Raw genomic sequence first — 22,034 nt, forward strand, 5'->3', positions numbered from 1 at the left:
GAAGCAACGAGCCTTACTATTGCATTATGAAGGTCATCATAATATTACAAAATTGTGTATGTACAAAGTTACGTCTAAATAACAGAACAGAAGTACGTATGAATAATCGGTAGGTGTTTAGTATGATATAAAGTTAAATCTATACGTTTAACTTTAGGTCCAAATAAATGTCAATTGCCCGAGACTACTCTTATTGCATCTTCACCAATAAAATAAAATCGCGATGATAAAAATGCATCTCTTCCCTGCCACACTTGATGTAACTTTGCTTGGAAGGGATATGATAAATCTGACGCTCGATCTGCTGTTGAAATAGACTGGTGTAAAACACGTTGAATATTATGTTCTAATTGATGCAATCATAAGTCGATTTTACTTAAAAAAAGAAAACACCGACCTCAATTGTAGCAAAATTGAATTCTACAGTTATTTTGTTTTCAAAAGTACTGAACCAATTTTTAAGAATTTTTTTATGGGATTAAATGAAAATATATCCATTCAAATAAAAAAAAAATCTGTTTAAAAATGATGGAGTTCTGTTCTAACAAACATAATACAACTGAATTGAGAACCTCCTCTTTATTTTTTTAATCATCATGTGTATTATCATCAGTATTGATATTATATTTGCTATCTACACTATTCTATCAGCTAATCTCAAATTTAGACTGTTTCCTTGTGTTTCGGTCTTTCATGAACATTGTCATCATTAGGGCTTTATTTAGTAAAATACTGACATATTTATAACGAATGGCATGTTATTTATTAGCATTCAACATTTCTACTTCACTGTATATAGGTGAGTTACGGTGGTTTAGTTGATTATTTATAAATTTATTTTTTTGTCTTACGTATAGCTAATGTAATGTGTTTATTTGTTAAGACATATTTCGATTATGAACCGATTTCTTTAATCATGAATTTCTAAAACTTATGATACCATTCCATCTTACTCGCTGATAAATATAGCTTCCATTCAACATTGCCTTGCCTTTTCCGTTTATTTGGGGTCGGCGCAGCATGTTTTCTTCCTCCACAAATCCCAGTCAACTGTCTCACTCCTCTTTTATAGATATCATCTATGTTTCTCACTTCTTTTTTATGAATATCATCTTTTAAACAATCCATCTTCCTTTACTTCGGTCGTCCCCTTTATTTATAGCCATCCACTTTCACACTTAACACTTTCTTCTTATTCTTATACTTTATTTCTTATTCTGTCATTCCTTGTCACCCCACACATCCATCTCAACATTTGCATCTCTGCTGCGTGTATTCGTATTTAATCTATCATCTATATGGGCGAATATTCAGATCCATACAGAACGACAGATCTTTCAATAAATTTGTAAATTTTATCCTTCAGTTTGAGGGCCCTTCGAGGTTTGCATACTGTTCCCGAGACGTGTCGCTATTTCAATCATCCAGTGCTAATTCTGTGATTAACTTCACGATCTATATTGACGTTGTTCTGTATAATTGAATTGAATTTAAATCTGTTGATTTTCAAGTCAAAATGCTCCAGTTTCATTTGCTATCTTTCCAGCTACTCTGGACCTCAAGTCGATCTTCCCCGATAAGAACAATGTTACCTGAATGTCTGATGTTAGAGTATCCATTAATATTAATGTAGCTTCCATTACAAACAACAAATCAATCAATAAATCAACAAATAATCTTTCCTCTTTATAAATTTTGATTCTGTACAATATTGTTCATTTCAACTTCCTTACCTATTATTTAGATATCTGTCGTTTATTATATATAGTATTGATTAATATTTATAGTTATAATTGATATATTAGTCATATAGTGTATTCCCAATTGTAATATTATAATAACTCGAACGTATGAGCCTTATCTTATTTACAGAGAGCTGTTACTTCATAAGTTGATATGCAAATGTAAACACACTATTCCACTCACATTTTAATTAGAGACGAAAGATTTTTTTAATTCTCGGTATGTTTCTATATTGATTGTCAGATTTAATTATCCCAAAATCTGATACGAGAAACAGATAGTCTAAGCGAATAAATATTTTCAACAGAGAAATTATTAATTTGGGAGGTTTTAGTTGAAGCAAACAATAGGCATTTAATTTGATTTGATTTAATTGATTATTTCATTAAAATTGATTGAGCGCTTAGGTATTAGCATGAACAAGTATTGTGACACGGGATTTTTACATATATATTAAGATAAAATGAAACATAATATTATAATCTAAGATCTCTAAATCTGTTGAATACAAATATTTTGTACTATATGGCCGGTTCACTCTTGACTTTATTTATCAAGGCAATGTTTTTAACCAGTTTATCTTTTTGTTGCTAAAGGTCAAAATATTATCATTTTTTGTTTTATTATTGTGAATTCATATATTCTGAGAAAATTGTTTTAAATATTAATAATAAACATGTGTTTCGAAGAAATGTAATAATAATAATATTATGTATATATGTATAAGTATAGAGAACTATTTTCTTTAATAATTTTTCCTCATTACACGATGTAACAACACTGTTTCTTTATACAACATCTGTAACCATAGTTACAGACACAGACGGTATCATGATTCACAGATCATGACACCAACAAGGCGTCAACACGTATCCAGTTGATATGTCACTATTATTGTTTACCATATATGGGTACCTAAAATACTTTTAGGGGGTGGAGAGGATCGTTTTAACTGATCTATTATCAGCAATACACCCTATTAGGTCGACCTCCACGTGGTTCCCCCTAAAAACCATCGTGGGTTAATCTAGTGGAATTCGTCACGACGGGCTAACCGACCTGCCTTTTCATTCTCACCTATCACTCGTCACTGGTGCACCGCCAACGTATTCCAATAATGTAGGCGGGGTAACCATTCCATTATCACCCATTAAAAAATACTTTTAGTCTCCTTTAACCCTTACTAATATTATAAAAATATACATGTCTATGTACATTTTTGCTATAACCTAATACCTATACAGAAGTGAATATACAAAAGTATATAAATAAATAAATGTCAAAGTGAGTTTGTTTCTTTATTACTTGGCACTTTAACCATTCAACCAAATACTCGTAAAAAGAGTTACAATTATTTATTTAAATAACTTCAAAATGAGTAGGTTTTACTCAATACGATGGTTGTTTTGCATGCGTATGTTACTGTAAAAGCCCGTTAGTAAATCTTATTATTTACCAATAGGGTAAGGATTAAAAAATATATATTTTTTGGAATTTCACCAAACCAAACTTATCTTTCTGATCACAAGTAGGAGCACCATGCACTAAACATGTCTAAATATTATGTCTTTTACTGTAAAAGTCCAAATTACGGCAAATTAAAAAAAATCCTTTATTTTCCGTTTATTTCGCATATTTTGACATTCACAAAGGGAATCAAAACCTTTCCGTCGTAGCACAAGTAAAAGTAAAAATCCGAAGACCGTAAGCTTGTAGTTATTTCACAAAAAAAATTAAACTTAATGATTTTGCACGGAACCCTTGTTACGCGAGTCCGCGATAAAATACACCATATATTACTCGATGGTAACTTAGTCTGTAAATGAAAAAAATTTTAGAATTTTTCTAGTTTATCCATTACTATAAAATTAAATGTTTCCTCTTGATATATAATTTGGATTGGTCATACTAGTTGAGACATAAAGATATTAAAATCTCACCTCTCATATTAATACGGAACTCTGAAACCAAAATAAAGTTATTTAATTTTACAATTAGAGTCGTGAACATACTATTATGATTATTAGAAGTGCAGGATACCTATTTGCATATTATAATTATGTATCTATTTTGATAATAATCACAATATCGTGCTGCATGTAAGTAGGTACGTCATACATCTGCTTACATTTTCCTTGTCTTGGGCTATTCCTGAATGATGACCAGACGTAAAAAACGTAACAAAAACTTTATTTTTGTAAAACCATAACATTATCATAGTGTTCTTGTTTAGTATCATGTCTTAAAACAAACTTTATATTAAATTGTACTTATCGTGTGGGTGGCAAAAAGGTGGATATGTGAGTTTACGAAATGGTAGTGGTATAAGGAACTGTAACCCAGTTTGTTTCACTATGATTATTATGACAATTGGTTAAGCCCGAAAATTACTCGTTTACAGTGTACTTTTTTAATATTGTTTACTTTGATACGATCTAGGAGTCTGTGGACACATTGGATGGGTATTGCTAAGTGCACCACGACTTAACTGCAAAGACTTTAAAATAAAAATGTTATCGTCAGACCTAACTAAAATTAGAATTTAGTAAATGGGTTCCTATGTCCTAAGCGTGTTTTTGCGTGAAGCAACTACGCTTGCATCGCTGTGTGCTTACTCACTGAAAAATATACAATTACCATACCTAAGGACTCCTCAGGAATAGTACGAGTAAAGCACGAGGGGTACCATGGATATCATAGTGTATACTTGTGCACTATGGAGATATACAGTGCGTATAACTCCATAGTGCACATATTTAAACGACTATTACCACTTTCCTTCAGATGGGCCATCAGTTGGTTTCCCATTTTAAGTAGCATAAAATTTTACACTTTAGAAAAAATGATATTTGTATTAAAAGAACTAGATTCATGAAAGACCATTCGCAGTCTTTAAATTTCTTGGTCACATTCGCAGCGGCGTTTCCATAACACACACACACTACATAAACATGCTAACGTATTTGTGACCCCAGTAAGGTCGCAAGTGATGGGAACGAATGGAGGAACATCACTCAACTCGGAGAGTGACGCCTATCGGAGGTCACGACCCTCTGTATGCACTCACTGGAGGATATATGATAAGGGGACGAATGCAAGTAACCCAAACGTTGTACCCACTAAATTGCTATCAACTCTACCGCTTTTTTTTGTCTATTTCCATATAACGTGAGGATTTACGAAATAAAACTGCCAACTATCAACCATATGCATAGAAACACGTTTTCTATACAGCCAGCTTCCGTGTTCTAATGGTTCGAATTGAATCGTCATCTTGCCGTTTGTGCATCGGTGAACTAAGTTTAGGTATGTTATAAAAATAACAAGAGATAAAAAATATAATACTTGGAAAAAGTTAATAAATTATTGTTTTTTTTTTCCTGTATTATACTACAGATCTATACAATGAATGTAAACAGGAAAAACAATAACTTTTCCCAAAAAACAAAACCTAAAAGCGCTTTTGCGGTTTTCAGTGTTTTTATTTTATTATTATTTTTAGGTGGGATTTTACGAATACATATTTACGTAAACTCTGACGAAATGGTCTGAGGTTTCGGGGTGCAAATATTGGCACTGCACTGCGCCTCTTGGTATTGACTATGTAGGTATTTACTTGGTATAACCGTTCGGAAGCGAAATTAATACATATAATACTGCATTTCATTGTATACACAGAACTTCTCTACTAGACCGTATTTTTTGTATGATTTTGACGATTCTTTTTATACAGGGCTACTTTATTGCTAATCCTATATCTGTTTTGCATCGCTGAAGTTTTTGTAGAACATCATCCTAAATTATTAAAACAATAGGAATAATATAATAAAATATAGTTGTACTTACACCCATTCCATGTAAAGAACCCGTCTAGGTACAATTTTTCTTTTTTATGACATTTAAAAATAAAGACAAGCTTTCGGCTCACCTGACATGAACATCATGGATATACCGCATACAATATGATGCCATGGTTCCACTCATGCGTTGCTATTAATTTTTAGATAAAGGCCAGTATTTTTGTATATTTATTTTTATAATTACCATTTTATTTTTACATTTTACCAGGTTACCGAGATGAAGACACGGTGGATATTCGTGTTGGTGTGCTTGTGCACGTGGATGGTCGCGGCCAAAGCAGCGGCGGTTTCCACCCAGACTCAGGATACGATGGTGGTAGCCAAATCGGAAAATGACCACACTGTGAGTATGGAATTATATATTTTATGGGGATAATCGGATAGTTACCCCACTTATGCTATTGATATGGGCTGGCGGAGTGACAGTGGGGAATGATAGATTTTTTTATAGATGATAATATAATGGTTACCCCGTCTGCACTATCGGTATATATTGGCACCAGTGAGGGATGATAAATAACGATGAAGTATGTTAGTTGGCCCATCGTGACGAATTCAGCAATAAATCAGTCACGATGATTTCCAGGGGGAGCCACGTGGAGATCGACCTGATAGGATATGTTACTAGCAGTGGGAATGCAAGTCTCCAGTACCAACAATCCCTTCTTTCCCCGAAATGATAGGTGAGGATGAAGTCAGGTAATTTGGTTCGTTGTGACAAATTCATTAGGAATTAACTACAATAGTTGCATAATGAAAATAGTAGGTTAATAATGATGAGATGACTGAGCAGAAATATCACACCTAGGAAGATATAAGATGAGCAAGGAACATATCCAAGCAAATTTTAAAATTGCGACGGTATATTCATGTCTATATATATTAATTGTCTTGTAAATTACACAGATAAGATAGTTATAAATATTGTGAACTAGGATAGATTTATCTCTATTTTATTTAAAAAAAAAAAAAATAAAGATCGAATCAAGGGAGAGAAAATGTAATATCAATTATTGTTACTCGGATGAAATTAGTGCTAATGCCTAAACGACAGCTTTACGTATCCTCCGAAGCACGAAGCATAATTATTAAATGTTCCAAAAGGGGGGAGAAGGGATTGTTGGTAATGGGGATTAGTAGCCCCATTGCTAGTAGCTAGTCAGGTCGACCTCCTCGTGGTTCCCCTGGAAACCATCGTGATTGATTTATTGTTAGTTTCGTCACGGTGGGCTAATTGACCTACTTCATTTTCACCTATTATCCCTTACTGGTGCACCGCCAGTGTATACCTATAGCGCAGGCGGGGTTACCATTCCATTATCATGCATTAAAAAAAATGTTCCAAATATGAATTTGGGAAATTCGGATTTGTTTACTATAAAAAAATTTGGCAGCATTTTTTATTACATTGAAAAACACGGTCCTGTATCTATAATTGGACAGTCTGAGGGAGGGGAACGAAAACAGTATTCTATGTTTTAATGAAGCATACTGATGATAACTATGATATTGATCTTATACCACACAAAATCATGGTCATTCTTTGGATCTCGGACTGCTGTACTAAATTGACTATTTTAATAATGTTGTTATGCTTCATATTGTTTTTATTTTATTATTACAAATAAAACTTAAAAAAGGTGTCGATTAACAAAATTTATAACTATTTGTAATTATTGTAATTTTTTTTACATATATAAATTCCGATCGATTGTGTAATAACGCAAATGTGAAAACTATTTATGACTCAACATAGATGTAATTTGACTATGTATTGATTGAATGAGGCTGTATGTTTTCCTAAAAATAAATAAATAAAGCCTTAATATTATTAATAATAATATATTGTTCTAGTCAATAAATATGTACCATACAGAGGAACTCACGAGCACAAATAGGTACTTTACGGAACTAAATAACCAGCAAATATGCTATTAAATATTCTGTATGTTGGTAATAAATGTTGATACAATGTTAGTCATAATTCACCTAAGAATAAACATATTATACTTAAGCATGTATTGTATGGAGCCAGTGACCCACATAATGTATCTACATACGCACTTTGTCATTCAAGAAGCAATCCTTGTCAAGACGGTAAACAGCTGCTTACATTGCAAATGAATTTTCGTCATTTATATTGTTTAACTTTCTTTAAATTTAACCTACTTTCTTTAAACTGTATTTACACAAGATATTGTTTGTTTTTAACTTTTAGGTTAGTTTGGTACTTCCTACCAGTAAAATATGCTTAAGATAACTTTGTAATGAATGCAGTTTGCATTGACATCTTTAAAAGATTCAACTGCCTATGATGTGCTTACAACACTTGAACGACTGGATTAATTTAGCTTATTTATTTTAATTCTCAGAACAGTCATTAAAGTTTTTAGAATAATTAAAGTATGTTTCTACAAAAAAAAAACGAATTCAATTGTGACAAAACCATTTATTTTAATCTAAAAACTAAGCTACTGAACACATTTTGATAAAATTTCTATTGGACCATTCTGTAAGTATATTTTTTTCAGATGAATGGAGTTACGAGTTAACAAAAATATGGACAGGACGTAGTCTGTATGTGTGTAGTAGATACCTATTTGAAAGTTGAAAACCAATTTCTTGTTACATTTATTTTTATATAGTAACTTTTTTCTTGAGTAAATTATAACTTACTTTTATTCCTTCTATTCTTTGTTCCTAGGGTTTTGTACCTCAAAAGAAAATATAGAATCCTTATAGGATCGCTTTGTTGTCCGTCTGATAAGACCCTTTTTCTTATGGACGCCTGAAGATATAAAGCTGAAATTAACTTTAAATAGTCACGTCTGCAATCCCCTGAAGATATGATTAAATTAAACTTCTATAGCAACACTATCAAAAGAAACATGAAAAAAGATGATGCCCACAGATACCTTTTATCATCGTACCGCTCGCAATCGACAGGGAATTCATCCTCACACGCTTGAACCTAAATAGTCACGTACATTGCTATTTCAAAGGCGTTTTCTGTCGCGAACGCTCAAGCTGTGGAATGAGTTCCCTGTCGACGTTTTTCCTCAGAGGGTATGGGGTTCTTTAAAAAGGATATGTAAAAATTACTTCAGGGTCGGCAAAGCGCACGCTAGTGTTGTAGGCGTTCATAAGTTGACCATTTACCATCAGACGGGACGTATGCTTATTTGCCACCTTCGTGGTATAAAAAAATACAGCCATTTATAGCATATATTTTGACATTTGCAAGGAAATCATTACTATCGTATTTTTTTTATACTATTGAGGGGGCAAACAAGCATACGGCCCACCTGATGATAAGCGGTTACCGTAGCCTATGAACGCCTGCAATACCAGGGGCATTACGCGCGCGTTGCCAACTCTGAAGAAACCTCTTTACCTCTCGTTTGAAGAACCCCATGCTGTAGTCTCTTGAGAAAACCTCGGCAGGGTGCTCATTCCATAACCTTAGTGTTTTGTATTTCGTCTGTGTTTTGATCTAACGTGAAACTTGAAATTTGGCATAAAACAATTTCGTTCAGCGGTAAAGAGAAAAATCCGAAAACTATGCGAAACCCTCGGTGCGCGAGTCCAATTCGCACTCGACCGGGTTTTTCTCTTTGTATATAGGTAGTTAGAACGATTTTGTAACGCTCCGAAATGAAATGAAATATTTATTTGCTTTAAACAGACATTTAATACATATAATAAAGGCCATGTGACAGAACTTTTTGGCAACTGTTTAATTGCCTTAAAATTGTAGGCATGCAAATTTAATGTGGCTAAAAGCTGACGCTATCATGCACTTCATCATTCTCGACAGAGATAAACTGTAGAAAAGCCTACATGGGAACCTTTCTATTCATATCCATAAGCGACTGTTATCATTTTTCATTAGGCGAGCCGGGGTCTATTTGTCCTTCCACATCTTAATAATGTAATAACACCGTAAGTAGACGATATTTGTACATGGGAAATATTTAATAAAAATTAATATTAGGAGCCTTAATAAGATTAACAGAAGCCAAAACTTTGTAGAAGCAAATAGTTTGTAGAAAGGTCTGACTATATATTTGTTCCAGTATCACACAAAACTACTGAATCAAATTGGATGCGGTTTTTACAGTTGTGTTCCTGAAGATCTAACTTAAAAAGTGATGTTTTATTTTCATACACTATCTAAAAGTAATCTATTTACTTCGTTTTCCTACTTCTGAAATAGTAACAACAACAACAAGCAAACACAGGAGTAACAAGCGTATATGTATATGAAGTAGAGGGCAAAAAACAAGTTGTATATAGAAACGAAATATGTATATTATTTGCAGGAACCAAGTACCACGTTGTCCAAAGAAGAGACATCGACAGCAGAGCCCGTTCCACCTGTAAAACTGACAGAGATGGAAGTGACGTCTAATATCGCCTTACGATACGCTCACACAGCTGTGGTCACCCGCGTACGCAATCCGGCCAAGCGTGCGCAAGAAACCACTTTCAAAATACTGCTACCTGAAACAGCTTTCATAAGTGGATTTATCATGTACGTCTAATAGATGTCATGTTTACTACGGTAAACTTGAATATCAAATAAGTAATTACGTTTCCATTCATAATAATGGAAACACAATTATTTATTATTACGTGAAATCTAAATCACAGTAAAGTATTTTTATATAGTATGATTGGGAGACTTTACAGTTGTTATTATTATGTTTGTTCTATGCATTTGAGTTCAGACAACTGTAGAAATACTTGTATAACAGACATTTTTAATTATACATATATGCTATATTAGAAATGTCTAATTTCCGTGACAAATATTATATTTAGTGATGATTGATCGAATAAGAAGTAACCAATAAACAAATTCACATTATTGTATTGGCAAGGAGTTAAAGAATTAAATGATATTGCACTTAGATAGTCGTACCTGCAGTTTATAATAACCTTACATTTTTTTTAGGACATTGGATGGAAAATCTTACAAGGCTTATGTGAAAGAAAAAGAGGAAGCCAAGAATATTTACAATCAAGCGGTGGCAAGTGGAGCCGGAGCTGCACATATTGCTGCAAAGTAATTAGTGTAATTCTGTCATAATACAAGTAATTAGTTAAATAAATTCAATTGCTTGCTAATGTTCTTAATTTCTAAGGGCTCGCGACTCGAATCAATTCACGGTGACAGTCAACGTGGAACCAAATACAGAAGCTGTTTTCAACTTGACCTACGAAGAGCTCTTAGTTCGACGAAATGGCGTGTACAACCATGCAATAAATCTGCACCCTGGGTCGCTGGTTCCAAATTTATCCGTCACCGTCAACATCCACGAGTCACAGAAGATCACTGTACTGAGGGTGCCTGAGGTCAGGACTGGAAATGAGATTGACGCCACTGCAGAGGATACACGTAAGTTATAAATGTTTCAAAGTAATTTCACATATGTTTTTATAGAAAACCAAATTCAGTACTGATGGGGGAATCGAGGAAATATCGGATAAATACATATACTAAATAAATGTGGAAACATTCTGACTAACTTTCACTTAAACACTTAAAACCTTGATAGCTGTGCGTATCTGTTTGAAACTTGGTTTTAATTTTCAGAAAATTCCAAAGCTGTTATACATCACGATGATCGTGTAGCGACTGTTACTTTTAAGCCCGATCTTGAAGAGCAAAAAAGACTTATCGGAATTTACATGGTTCGTAATATTAAATAAACTGTATATAAATATCGTACTAGTTTTTATACAACTTTGAATAGTAAATAAGCTGATGACCCATCTGATTAAAAGTGGTAACTATCACCTATAAGCATTAATAGTGCCATGGAATTTACAGAAGATACCGTAAAAACATCCTCATGCCCTTATTTCTTAACTGTGTGCCACTTATATTCAAGAATGACGACACATGTACAGTGGAGTTACATTAATGTTTTTTTTTTTACATGCAACTTAGAATGGCAAACAAGCTGATGACCCACCTGATGGAAAGTGGTAACCGTCGCCTATAGACATGAGCAGCACCATGGACAACAGAGTATACTGTTTCACCCATGATACTCCCCATGCGTTGCCATTCCTGAGGACTCAGGTGTTATTCCTCTGTACTCTGTAAATTCACGCCATATTCCATCCTTCAAACTGAAACACAGCCAAGTATGGTAAACACAACTGCTTCGCGGTAGAAACACGAATGGGACAGAGGTACCCAAGCAATCGATTTTTGTACAAAGTCTCCCTTACTTTTCATCAGATGCGCTATCAGCTTATTGCCGTTCCAAGTCATATTTATAAAAAGATAATGCATATAATTGCTGTTATTCAATTATTTATAGGAAAAGTCCAAAGAGTCTCAAGCCAATATGGAACGGAATTTGATTTACAATCGCGTTGAGGAACCTGAAGAACAGGAATCAAAAGACGGGATCCTGGGTCAATTCGTCGTACAATACGATGTGGACCGCCCTAAAAATGGAGAAATTATTGTAAGCCTTATTCATAATTCTATTTTGTACCCAAATAAATATCTACTAATTAAAATATCATCGCCAGCATAAGGACGTAGAACATTACTGGGCATGTAGCTCTTACTATATTAGCTACTTGGTGGATTTTTTTTGTTGTTTCTGTGTCTTACTCGTCTGTAAGTGATCTTACAAAACCAGAAGATTTGTAAAATCACTTACAAGAGAATTAGAAATATTAATTTATATTTTTTTCCTAAAATTCCAGAACTTTTTGTTTGGCCTTTTTAGATAAAATAAAAAAAAAATTCTGGAGAGACCAGTTAGAGATTAAATCAATTTGCTAAATAAAAAAATAAATTATACAGGTATTTTTAATATCTTTATTATTTTCAGGTTAATAATGGTTACTTCGTTCATTTCTTCGCACCTGCCGACCTGCCGCCCTTGAACAAGCACGTAGTATTTGTATTAGACACATCTGGCTCCATGTCAGACAGAAAGATCGTGCAACTGCAGGAGGCCATGCAAACTATCCTCAGTGATCTCAACAAAGGGGACTATTTCAATATTGTGGAATTCGATTCTTCTGTTACGGTGAGTGATTTACTTTCACATATTTCAGAATTCTAAAACAATTCTGTGTAGTAAATAAGATGTGGTCGAATTGCGAGTATATGTTGCGTAGTATATGCAAATCTACTAATGCCGTGTGGTCCCGGTATATAATGAACCACCTCTTCCTTTCCTGTGAGTGTCCAAAGTAGCGACTAATGAAACTTAATTGTCGAGGGATGAACAGCAGCGTCCCTCTGAAAACATCGCTAAAGGCTAACTGCAATTGCCAATCTGCCTGTCAAGCGTTGCAACTATTGGCTAAACTCCCCTTATGAGGAAGAATTATGTTCAGCATTAGACAGTTAATGACTGATATAAAGATATGCGAATTTGCAGAATATATATATTTCACTAGGTAACTTTTAAAACGCAGAGTTTCTCGATTTATTTCTGTTTTTATTTGTGTATTATTGATTTTTGGTATTTTTTTTTTTCATATAAGCAATATCCTACTTTTGATTTTGCTGTTTTTTTGCAGAGCAAATTTTATACATTTATTGACAATTTGCACGTTACTTAACACTTCACTAAATTTTATATATAATTTTATATCTTGTTCTCCTGTTTAAGAAAACTTTTTATTTCACAGGTTCATGAATTGAAAGAAGCAGACGAGGAACCTAAAGTGCCTGACTATCGTTACTTCAGGATGTCAAATACGCCGAAAGTGAAACTGGTTCCACCATCGTTGGCTACACCGGAGAACATAGCCAAAGCTAAAGTAATAGTCAACAGACTCCAAGCTGCCGGCGGTATGGTATCATGATATTTATAGGATGATAATTTGATTAATGATTTACCAGAGGGAAACTTTGTACAAAAATCGTATGTTTGGATTCCGCTGTCCTATTTGTGTTTTTACCGTGAAGCAGTTGTGTTTGCAAGGCTGTAAGAGTGAGATAAGGCAATGAAATTATAAGGTACAGAAGAATAACACCTTAGTCCTCAGGATGACAACGCATAAAAAGTATCATTATAGGACGGTTACCAATTCCATCAAGTGGGCCGATAGCTTGTTAGCCATTCTAAGTTGCATAAAAAAATGTTTTTATTTCTTTGTAACACTTTATTGTACAGTCTTAAATTATAGGATACAGAGTTCTTAAGAAAATAATGCGTACAATGGCGGATATACGAGTATGCCATAAAAGGAATCTCTTCCGATCAAATTGTTTTGCGATAAAAAGGCGAAGCGAATTACCTACTATACTAAAGAAATATTAACATATAATACCTGAATTACTAAGGCGATGATTTACCTATCTACTTAGATACATAGTTTTCAATTTTCGACGTAGGCCATTATGAAGACATAAACTTGATGGGTCAACGGTTAAACATGATCTATTTAAGCAACTTCGATAACTATGTTTTGCATTCGCAATCATTTTTTAGTGAAATAAAAAAAATCATTTCCACTCGATTAAAATATTATTCGTACGTATTTATAGGTACAAACATTGCCCAAGCTCTGGACATCGCAGTGCAAATTGTCAAAAAAGGTCTGAGCAATGTAACGACCGATAATATAGTAGAAAATAACCCCGATATACAATCTGACACAGTCTCTGCAAACGAGACTGAAACTACGATTTTGCCTACAGAACAGCCGCCTACGGAAACTAAACCTGACAATGGTAAGATATCTATTTATCTTGATACATGCTGACAAATAAAATCATACATAGAACATTTTCTCGTTTTTTGTTTTGCCATTTTTTTCATTACATATATAATATAACATATAATGTGGATGTCTTCCTTATAATAGTACAATCATTAATATTATTAGTGTAAGTTCTCGCCGCTGATTTTTGCAAGAATGAGACTTTTTAATAAAACTTAATTGAAAGATGAGCGATCATGTAATGCAATGCAGCCAGGGTGTCTGCTCTCAACTCAGATTTCGGCTAACTGAAGTCACAATCTGGGTTTAACTAGTTAAAAATAGAAAATCAATTTGCTAGATTTGGCAATCTCATCATGACTTTTGAAAAGAATTACACGAAACGGAAGTTTATTCTTTTCCATACACGATAATCCAATAATAATGTGATAAATTATATTACAGAAGCAATTAACCTAGAACCGATCATCATATTTTTGACGGACGGCGACCCAACTGTCGGTGAAACGAACCCCACAAGGATCATCAATCGTTTGACAGAAAAGAATTATGGAGCGAACAAAGCCACAATATTTTCCCTTGCTTTTGGTGAGACAATTTGATTTTATAAGTTTTAACCGTCGCAAATAATATATCTACTAGTAATACAGTAACAAATAATAATTCTTTCCATATAATATAAAGAGTTAATAGACCTTGTAAAACTTAAAATAGGAATACCACTAACGGTAGGCGTCCATAAATCCAAATCGCACGTATCGCATAGATCGCAACCACCGGATCCATTTGCAATCACTTTACCCTTACTTTACTGTCCACTACTGAACATAAGCCTCACCTTTGAGGGGTTTTGCCAATAGTTGCCATGCTTGGCAGGCTAATTGACAACCGCAATCAGGCTTTAGAGATGTTTTAAGAGGGATGCTACTGCCCATCCTTCGCCCTCCCTTAGTCGGCTCTTATGACACTCATGGCAAAGTAAGGCGTGGGCTATTCTATGACGGGACCACACGGCCAATCCATTTGTAAGCAATGCGTTAATTGTACCCACAGTTATGGAAATGCCGATGTAACTGCCAACTATTAGATTGTGATACTATTTTTCTTTAGCAAAGACCAGACGAGTTAACTTGTGTGTGTGTGTGTAAATTTTTGAGTATTTGACAATGTATTTAGTTACCCATGACAAAAAAAGAACTGAAAAAAAAGTGAATAACGACAGGCAATACGTTCGGTGCGATGCGAATACCGTGAACATAGTTGTATTAGTTTCTATACAAAGAATGCATGTCGCCCGATGCGTGCGATGAAGAACTGCGGTCGGTTACCTTTAGTCCTTACTAAACGGTAACGTATGAGAGACTCTATTAGCTTGGCGCCATAGTATGTTTTAGGTGTCAAAAACAGTACAAATATGATTATTTTAGGCCAAGACGCGGACCGCAAGTTCTTAAGAAAGATATCGCTACGAAACGACGGCTTCATGCGACATATATACGAGGCAGCGGACGCGGCGCAACAGCTCCGAGACTTCTACCGGCAGGTGTCGTCACCGTTGCTCGCACATGTCAAATTCGTCTACCCGCCAGATCAGGTAACTGTATAAACAGGTTTTTTTTTTTTATGAGAAAAATATGAAATTATAATAGCGCCTGTTCTACCGGCATACTTTGGTGAGGTATCAGTAAGTAAAGGTAGGTGAGGATAAAGTCAAGTCTGTTGACCAGGAATTAACTATAGTGATTGGTTATTGCTGAATTATATCCATCCCTATATAAAATAAATAGTATCATTATTCCCAAAATTATATTACTAATATAAGTAGTCGAAAGATATAGTAATCGTAGCTGCAAAATGCGGAGGAATAACAGGTGTAAGATGAACGTACCTAGTTTAAATATGTATAAAGGAACGCATCTTAATTGACAGATGACATTAGTTAACATGTATGTACTAGCGGATCTTCCGGTTGCTTTCTCACCTTTGTTCATTCTCTTGATGTTAATAAATATGTTTGCAATTAAATAAGTTTTATTTAAATATAACATGGCGCAGTCGTAGCGGTATTCGAAGTAGTAGTCATGGTTGAAGTTGCAATTATCGTATTCAAAGTGTAAACGATATTGTATCAAGTATTAAATATCGTAAAGAAGTTTTTCAGCCAAGCAGACGCCATCATGGAAGGATCGGTTAAATTGCCTCCAAATTTCGACATAAGATCGCCTAATGCAGCCTCAGAGTGGAAGGTATGGATACAGGCATTCGAGGATTATTTAGTGAGCATTGGAAAAGATGACTCGCAGGACAAAGTAAAATTATCACTTTTGCGTAATATGATGGGAATCGAATCTGCAAGACTGCTACATACATTGCCGATTACGGAAACAGAATCGCAAGTCTATGCAAATGTTATAAGAGCTATTAATAATTATGTAAGTCCAAGAGCAAATCAAGTATTTGAAAGATATAAATTTAATGAAAGGAAACAAAAAGAAGGCGAAAGTTTTCATAATTTTCTCACAGATTTAAAACAGCTGCTTGCTAATTGCTCGTATAAAAATGTAGAAGGACAAGAATCATTAGAGGACCAAATATTAAGAGATAAAATAGTGCAAGGCATATACGACAAGTCCTTACAGAAATCTCTACTTAGAATAGACAATTTAACACTGGAGAAGGCAACCAACTTTTGTCGTACAAGTGAAATTAGTAAAAAGCAGGCAAAAGAGATGAATCCAAATATAGAAATAGATATAGTGAAGAAAAGAAATAGTTTAAAACAGAAGGAAAAGGAAGTATATCAAGGAAATAAAGAAGTATATAATGGGAAACAGAAAAATAAAGGAAGGCAGCATGCATATCAAGAAAATAAAACAAAATATATAGAAAAATTTAATTGTAGGCGCTGTAAGAGAAACCACGGTCCGAGGGAGTGTCCAGCCTTTGGGCAGAGATGTCATAAATGTGGATTAAAGAATCACTTTGCAGTTAGTTGTAATGTGAAGAAAAAGGTACAAAATGTAGATTGTAATTCTGACAGTGACTCTAATTCTAAATTGTATTGTTGCAGTATAACGAGAAACAAGGTAAAAGGTAATAAAAAGACACACTGGACAGAGAACATTTTAATTGAGAACAGGTATGTAAACTGTAGATTAGATACCGGGGCAGATGTGAGTATAATGCCATTAAATATATATAAGTCACTAGGAAGTAATATTGAACTTAGGAAATGTAACCAAAGTTTAGAGGCCTTTCAAGGCTCCACAATTAAACCAGTGGGTATGGTAAATTTACACTGTAAATATAAAGCAATTGAATGTTATGAAGATTTCATGGTAGTTGACTGTAAATCAATGTTACTAGGATTACCAGGTTGTATTGCATTGAATTTAGTTAAAAGAATTAATACAGTAAATTTAAATTGTAATGATGAGAAATTTAAGTTTATACAAGAAAATATGGAAATTTTTGAAGGTCATGGAAATTTTCCTAAACCAGTGGATATTCCTACATTACCACATGAGCAAATTTGTCATGCGGCACCTAAGATACCAAATAAATTATATAATCCTTTGAAGTGTGAATTGAATAGGTTAGTTAAGAGGAAAGCTATCACTAAAGTTGAAGAGATAAGTTCAGAAGCATGTATAAATAGGCTAGTTTTAGTAGAAAAACCTAATGGAAATATAAGATTGTGTTTAGATCCCAGTGAGTTAAATAAAAAAATAATTAGAAAACCCCAAGTATTATTAACTGTAGATGAGATAGCATGTAAAGTAAAAGGTAAAAAGTATTTTTCAGTTTTTGATTTATCGGAAGGATTTCATCATGTGACACTAACAGAAAGTGAAACTGGAAATGTTGTTTTGCGACACCTTTTGGAGTGTATAGATACTTAGTTTTACCGTATGGTCTTTCAAATTCACCTGATGTATTTCAAGATCAAATTCAAAATTACTTTGGCGATATACCTAATGTAATAACATGGTTCGATGACTTACTAGTTATGGGAGAAACTGAGGAAGCTCATGATAAAACTGTTAGGGAAGTTATTAAACGTGCAAAACAAATAAAAGCTAAATTTAATAAAGACAAGTTGCAATATAAGTTAAAAGAAATTAAATATATAGGACAAATATTCAGTGAAAAGGGTATGGAAATGGACAAGGATAGAGTCAAATCTTTAGTAAGTCTAGAAGCTCCTAGAAATATAGCTGAGTTAAGAAGAATTATAGGGTCATTCAATTATGTTAGAAGATATGTACCAGAAATGGCTGAGCTTATGGCTCCATTATGTCAATTATTGAAAAAAGATGTTTTATTTCAGTGGTTACCAATACATGATAAAAATTTTTCAGAGCTCAAAAAGAAAGTTTCAGAGGCTCCAGCTTTGAGTGCTTTTGATTCTAAAAAGGAAATTATAATGCAGTGTGATGCATCTCAGAATGGAATAGGTAGTTGTTTGTTTCAAAAAGATAACAATAACTGTTTAAGATTAGTAGCTTGTGTATCCAGAACAATGAACAATTGTGAATTAAACTATAGTCAAACGGAAAAGGAATTATTAGCTATTTATTTTGGTACACAAAAATTCCATAAATATATATATGGTGCTAAAAATATTCAGGTACAAACAGATCACAAACCATTGATTTCAATTATTAAAAAGCCTATTACTAAAGTAGGATCTCCAAGGCTTAGACGTTTGTGTCTTAAATTATTAAATTATAGATTAAATCTTAATTATATACCAGGTAAAGACATTCATTTTGCAGACATGTTATCTAGATGTAGTATGAAAACAACAGAGAAGGACTATGAAATGTTAGACATGGTTCATTCAGTTTCATTGCATTTGCCTATGAGTAGTGAAAGAAAGTCTGAGTTCAGATCTGAGACTAGCAAAGATAAAGTGTTATCTGAAATTATAAAATATTATTATCAAGGATGGCCTGAAGAAAATAAATTGTTAAAAGAATGTAAACCATATTTTAAATTTAAAGAGGATATCTATGTAGAATCAGGTTTAGTGTTCTATACTAACAAAATTATTGTTCCTAAATCTTTACAATTATATGTATTAAATTTAGTTCATTCTGGTCACCCAGGCATAAGTAAAAGTATTAAAAAAGCTAGACAGCTATTTTATTGGCCGAAATTGTCTCAGGATATTCAAATCTTTATATCTAAATGTAGAACTTGTGAGAAATTTAAATCTGCAAATACTCATGAACCATTGTTAATGCATAAGATACCTAAATTAAGATTTTCAAAAGTAGGTTCTGATATTATGGAGTATGGAGGGAAATCCTACCTTGTTGTTGTGGATTATCTATCACATTGGTTGGAAATTATACCAATAATAAATAAAAGTTCAAAGTCTGTTATAAATGCTTTTCAGGAAGTATTTACAAGGTTTGGTTACCCTACTGAAATTATAGCAGATAACAATCCATTTAAATCTTATGAATGTATTCAGTATTATAAATCTAAAGATATTTGTATCACTACCAGTAGCCCTCACTATCCTAGAAGTAACGGCATGTCAGAAAAGGCAGTAAATATTGCTAAAAATCTATTAAAGAAAGCGAGGGAGGATAATGTAGATTATAGAGATTTTCTATTAAGTTATAACTGTACACCTTTATCTAGTTTAGAAGTATCACCATCTCAAATATTACAGAGTAGACAGTTGAGAACTTGTGTACCTATTACAGAAAGCATGTTAGAACCTAAAATAGAGAAAAATATTCATAAATTGTTAACTGTGAAACAATCTATAACTAAAAAAATTCATGATAGATTTATAAGGAAGGGTGAAACAAATTTTAAGGAAGGAGAAAATGTAACTTATAGGACAGGTCATGATAGTTATTGGAAAAAAGGAGTAGTTATTAAGAAGTCTAAAGAACCTAGATCATATTGGATCAGTAGGGGAGAAAATTGTAAGCCCTTTAGGCGCACTTCTCATCACATTAAGAGGTCAAACACAAAAACACATAGTTTTAAGAGAGATTTTTTTGATTATTCTTTAAATGACAAAGTTAGTAATAATGTGCCAAATATTGTATCTGAAAATAGTAACCAATCAAATATCCCTCATAAAGCATGTCACACTCGCAGTGGAAGAATTATAAAACCTAAAGATAGACTCAATTTATAATGTAATTTTGTAAAATGTTTTTTTATTTTGTAATTGATTGTAAAAGTTTTGTTTTAAAGTTGAAGGGGGAGGTGTAAGATGAACGTACCTAGTTTAAATATGTATAAAGGAACGCATCTTAATTGACAGATGACATTAGTTAACATGTATGTACTAGCGGATCTTCCGGTTGCTTTCTCACCTTTGTTCATTCTCTTGATGTTAATAAATATGTTTGCAATTAAATAAGTTTTATTTAAATATAACAACAGGTTTAAAGAAAAAAGGTAATCCAGATAGACTACGTGTGTATAAAACACAGAGTTAATGGAGAAGTAGGGAAAAAGATAAGACCCCATATGCCCTAATAAAAAAAAAACTTTATTGCCTAGGTATAATTTCTATCAGTTGATTTATATAAAATATGATTTTTTTTATTTAAGAGACTCGCATGTTTAAATATCTTAAACGACAGACCTGTTTTAATTTTTTATGGTTGAAATATTTCCCTACCTGTGAGAGATGATGAGTGAGGATAAAGTCAGGTTCAGTGGCGTAACATGGCAAAATGCCACGGGCCCCCGACCTAAAAGGGCCCTGGCTCAAAAGGCCGCGAGCTCGGAAATATTTTTTTTTACATTGTACCTGAGTATTTTATTTTACTTGAAAAGTATTTTTTTTTTTTTTACTGATAGGGCCCCATCAAAAGAATTTGCCATAGGTCCCAAATGGTATGGTTACGTCACTGGTCAGGTTGATTGAAAAACATACTTCTTAGGTCTTCTGTATTAGTGAACGGATTAAGAATTGCGTGTATTGTGATATTTCTACCAATTCAATAAAATTGTAAGGATGACATGGGTCGGTTTTTGAATCCAAAGCGTATATTCATACAGTGAATCATATTTACAGGTGAAAAATGATATGATAACAAAGCATTCGTTCCGCACTTACTACGAGGGATCAGAAGTAGTAGTGGCCGGGCGAGTGGACGACTCCGCCGCCGAGATCACCTCGCAAGTGCACGCTTTCTGCGGTAACGAGGGCGAATCGGGCAAGGTCAGTAATAAACACTAATGGACATATTACACAGCGTTTTTAGCGAAAAATTAAGCGGAGCTTTTTTTTAATGCGAGGAAAATGAAATAGTAAACCCGCTTGTACTATTGACATATCGTCATAGTCGTAGAATACTGACGGATTTGACAAATCAAACTTTGACAAAGATCCGTCAGTATTCTACGACTATGACAATATAGGGGATGGTAGGTGAGGACGAAAACAAGTCAGTTGGCTATCCTGAGGGATTCACTAGGAATTGTATAATACGGTGATGCGTTATATTAAAACTACTACATTATCAAGGTCGCGATTAACTACGTGAGATGTTTCGTTTTGCATTACACCTTTCACCTTATCTTTTAGGGAAATTTGATAATTAATAATAAGATCTATAATCTTAAATCCCGAGTCGTAATATTCGTTTATTGCATAGTGCGGTTTCAGAAGAACTTTCTCCTGCAAATACTCAGGTCGTGGAATGATCTTTCTGCTGAGGTTTTCCCTAGAGACTACAA

General features: G+C 33.7%; 1 protein-coding gene across 6 annotated transcripts in view; it reads left to right on the plus strand.

Annotated features, from left to right (window-relative positions):
* Positions 1-22,034, plus strand: part of LOC113522488 (inter-alpha-trypsin inhibitor heavy chain H4-like) — a 33,519-nt gene that overhangs the window by 1,527 nt on the left and 9,958 nt on the right. For all 6 annotated transcript variants that reach the window (XM_031914154.2, XM_031914155.2, XM_026908180.3 and 3 more), the window contains exons 2-13: positions 5,812-5,946; positions 9,926-10,137; positions 10,561-10,671; positions 10,751-11,004; positions 11,203-11,300; positions 11,939-12,088; positions 12,464-12,664; positions 13,275-13,437; positions 14,137-14,322; positions 14,757-14,900; positions 15,740-15,906; positions 21,370-21,516. In XM_031914154.2, the coding sequence (XP_031770014.2) occupies positions 5,821-5,946; positions 9,926-10,137; positions 10,561-10,671; positions 10,751-11,004; positions 11,203-11,300; positions 11,939-12,088; positions 12,464-12,664; positions 13,275-13,437; positions 14,137-14,322; positions 14,757-14,900; positions 15,740-15,906; positions 21,370-21,516 (1,959 nt within the window). In that variant the 5' untranslated portion in view covers positions 5,812-5,820. The remainder of the gene's footprint in view (positions 1-5,811; positions 5,947-9,925; positions 10,138-10,560; positions 10,672-10,750; positions 11,005-11,202; positions 11,301-11,938; positions 12,089-12,463; positions 12,665-13,274; positions 13,438-14,136; positions 14,323-14,756; positions 14,901-15,739; positions 15,907-21,369; positions 21,517-22,034) is intronic.

This window comes from Galleria mellonella, unplaced genomic scaffold (genome assembly GCF_026898425.1).
Source record: "Galleria mellonella isolate WM207_F2 unplaced genomic scaffold, CSIRO_AGI_GalMel_v1 utg38, whole genome shotgun sequence".
Taxonomy (NCBI): domain Eukaryota; kingdom Metazoa; phylum Arthropoda; class Insecta; order Lepidoptera; family Pyralidae; genus Galleria; species Galleria mellonella.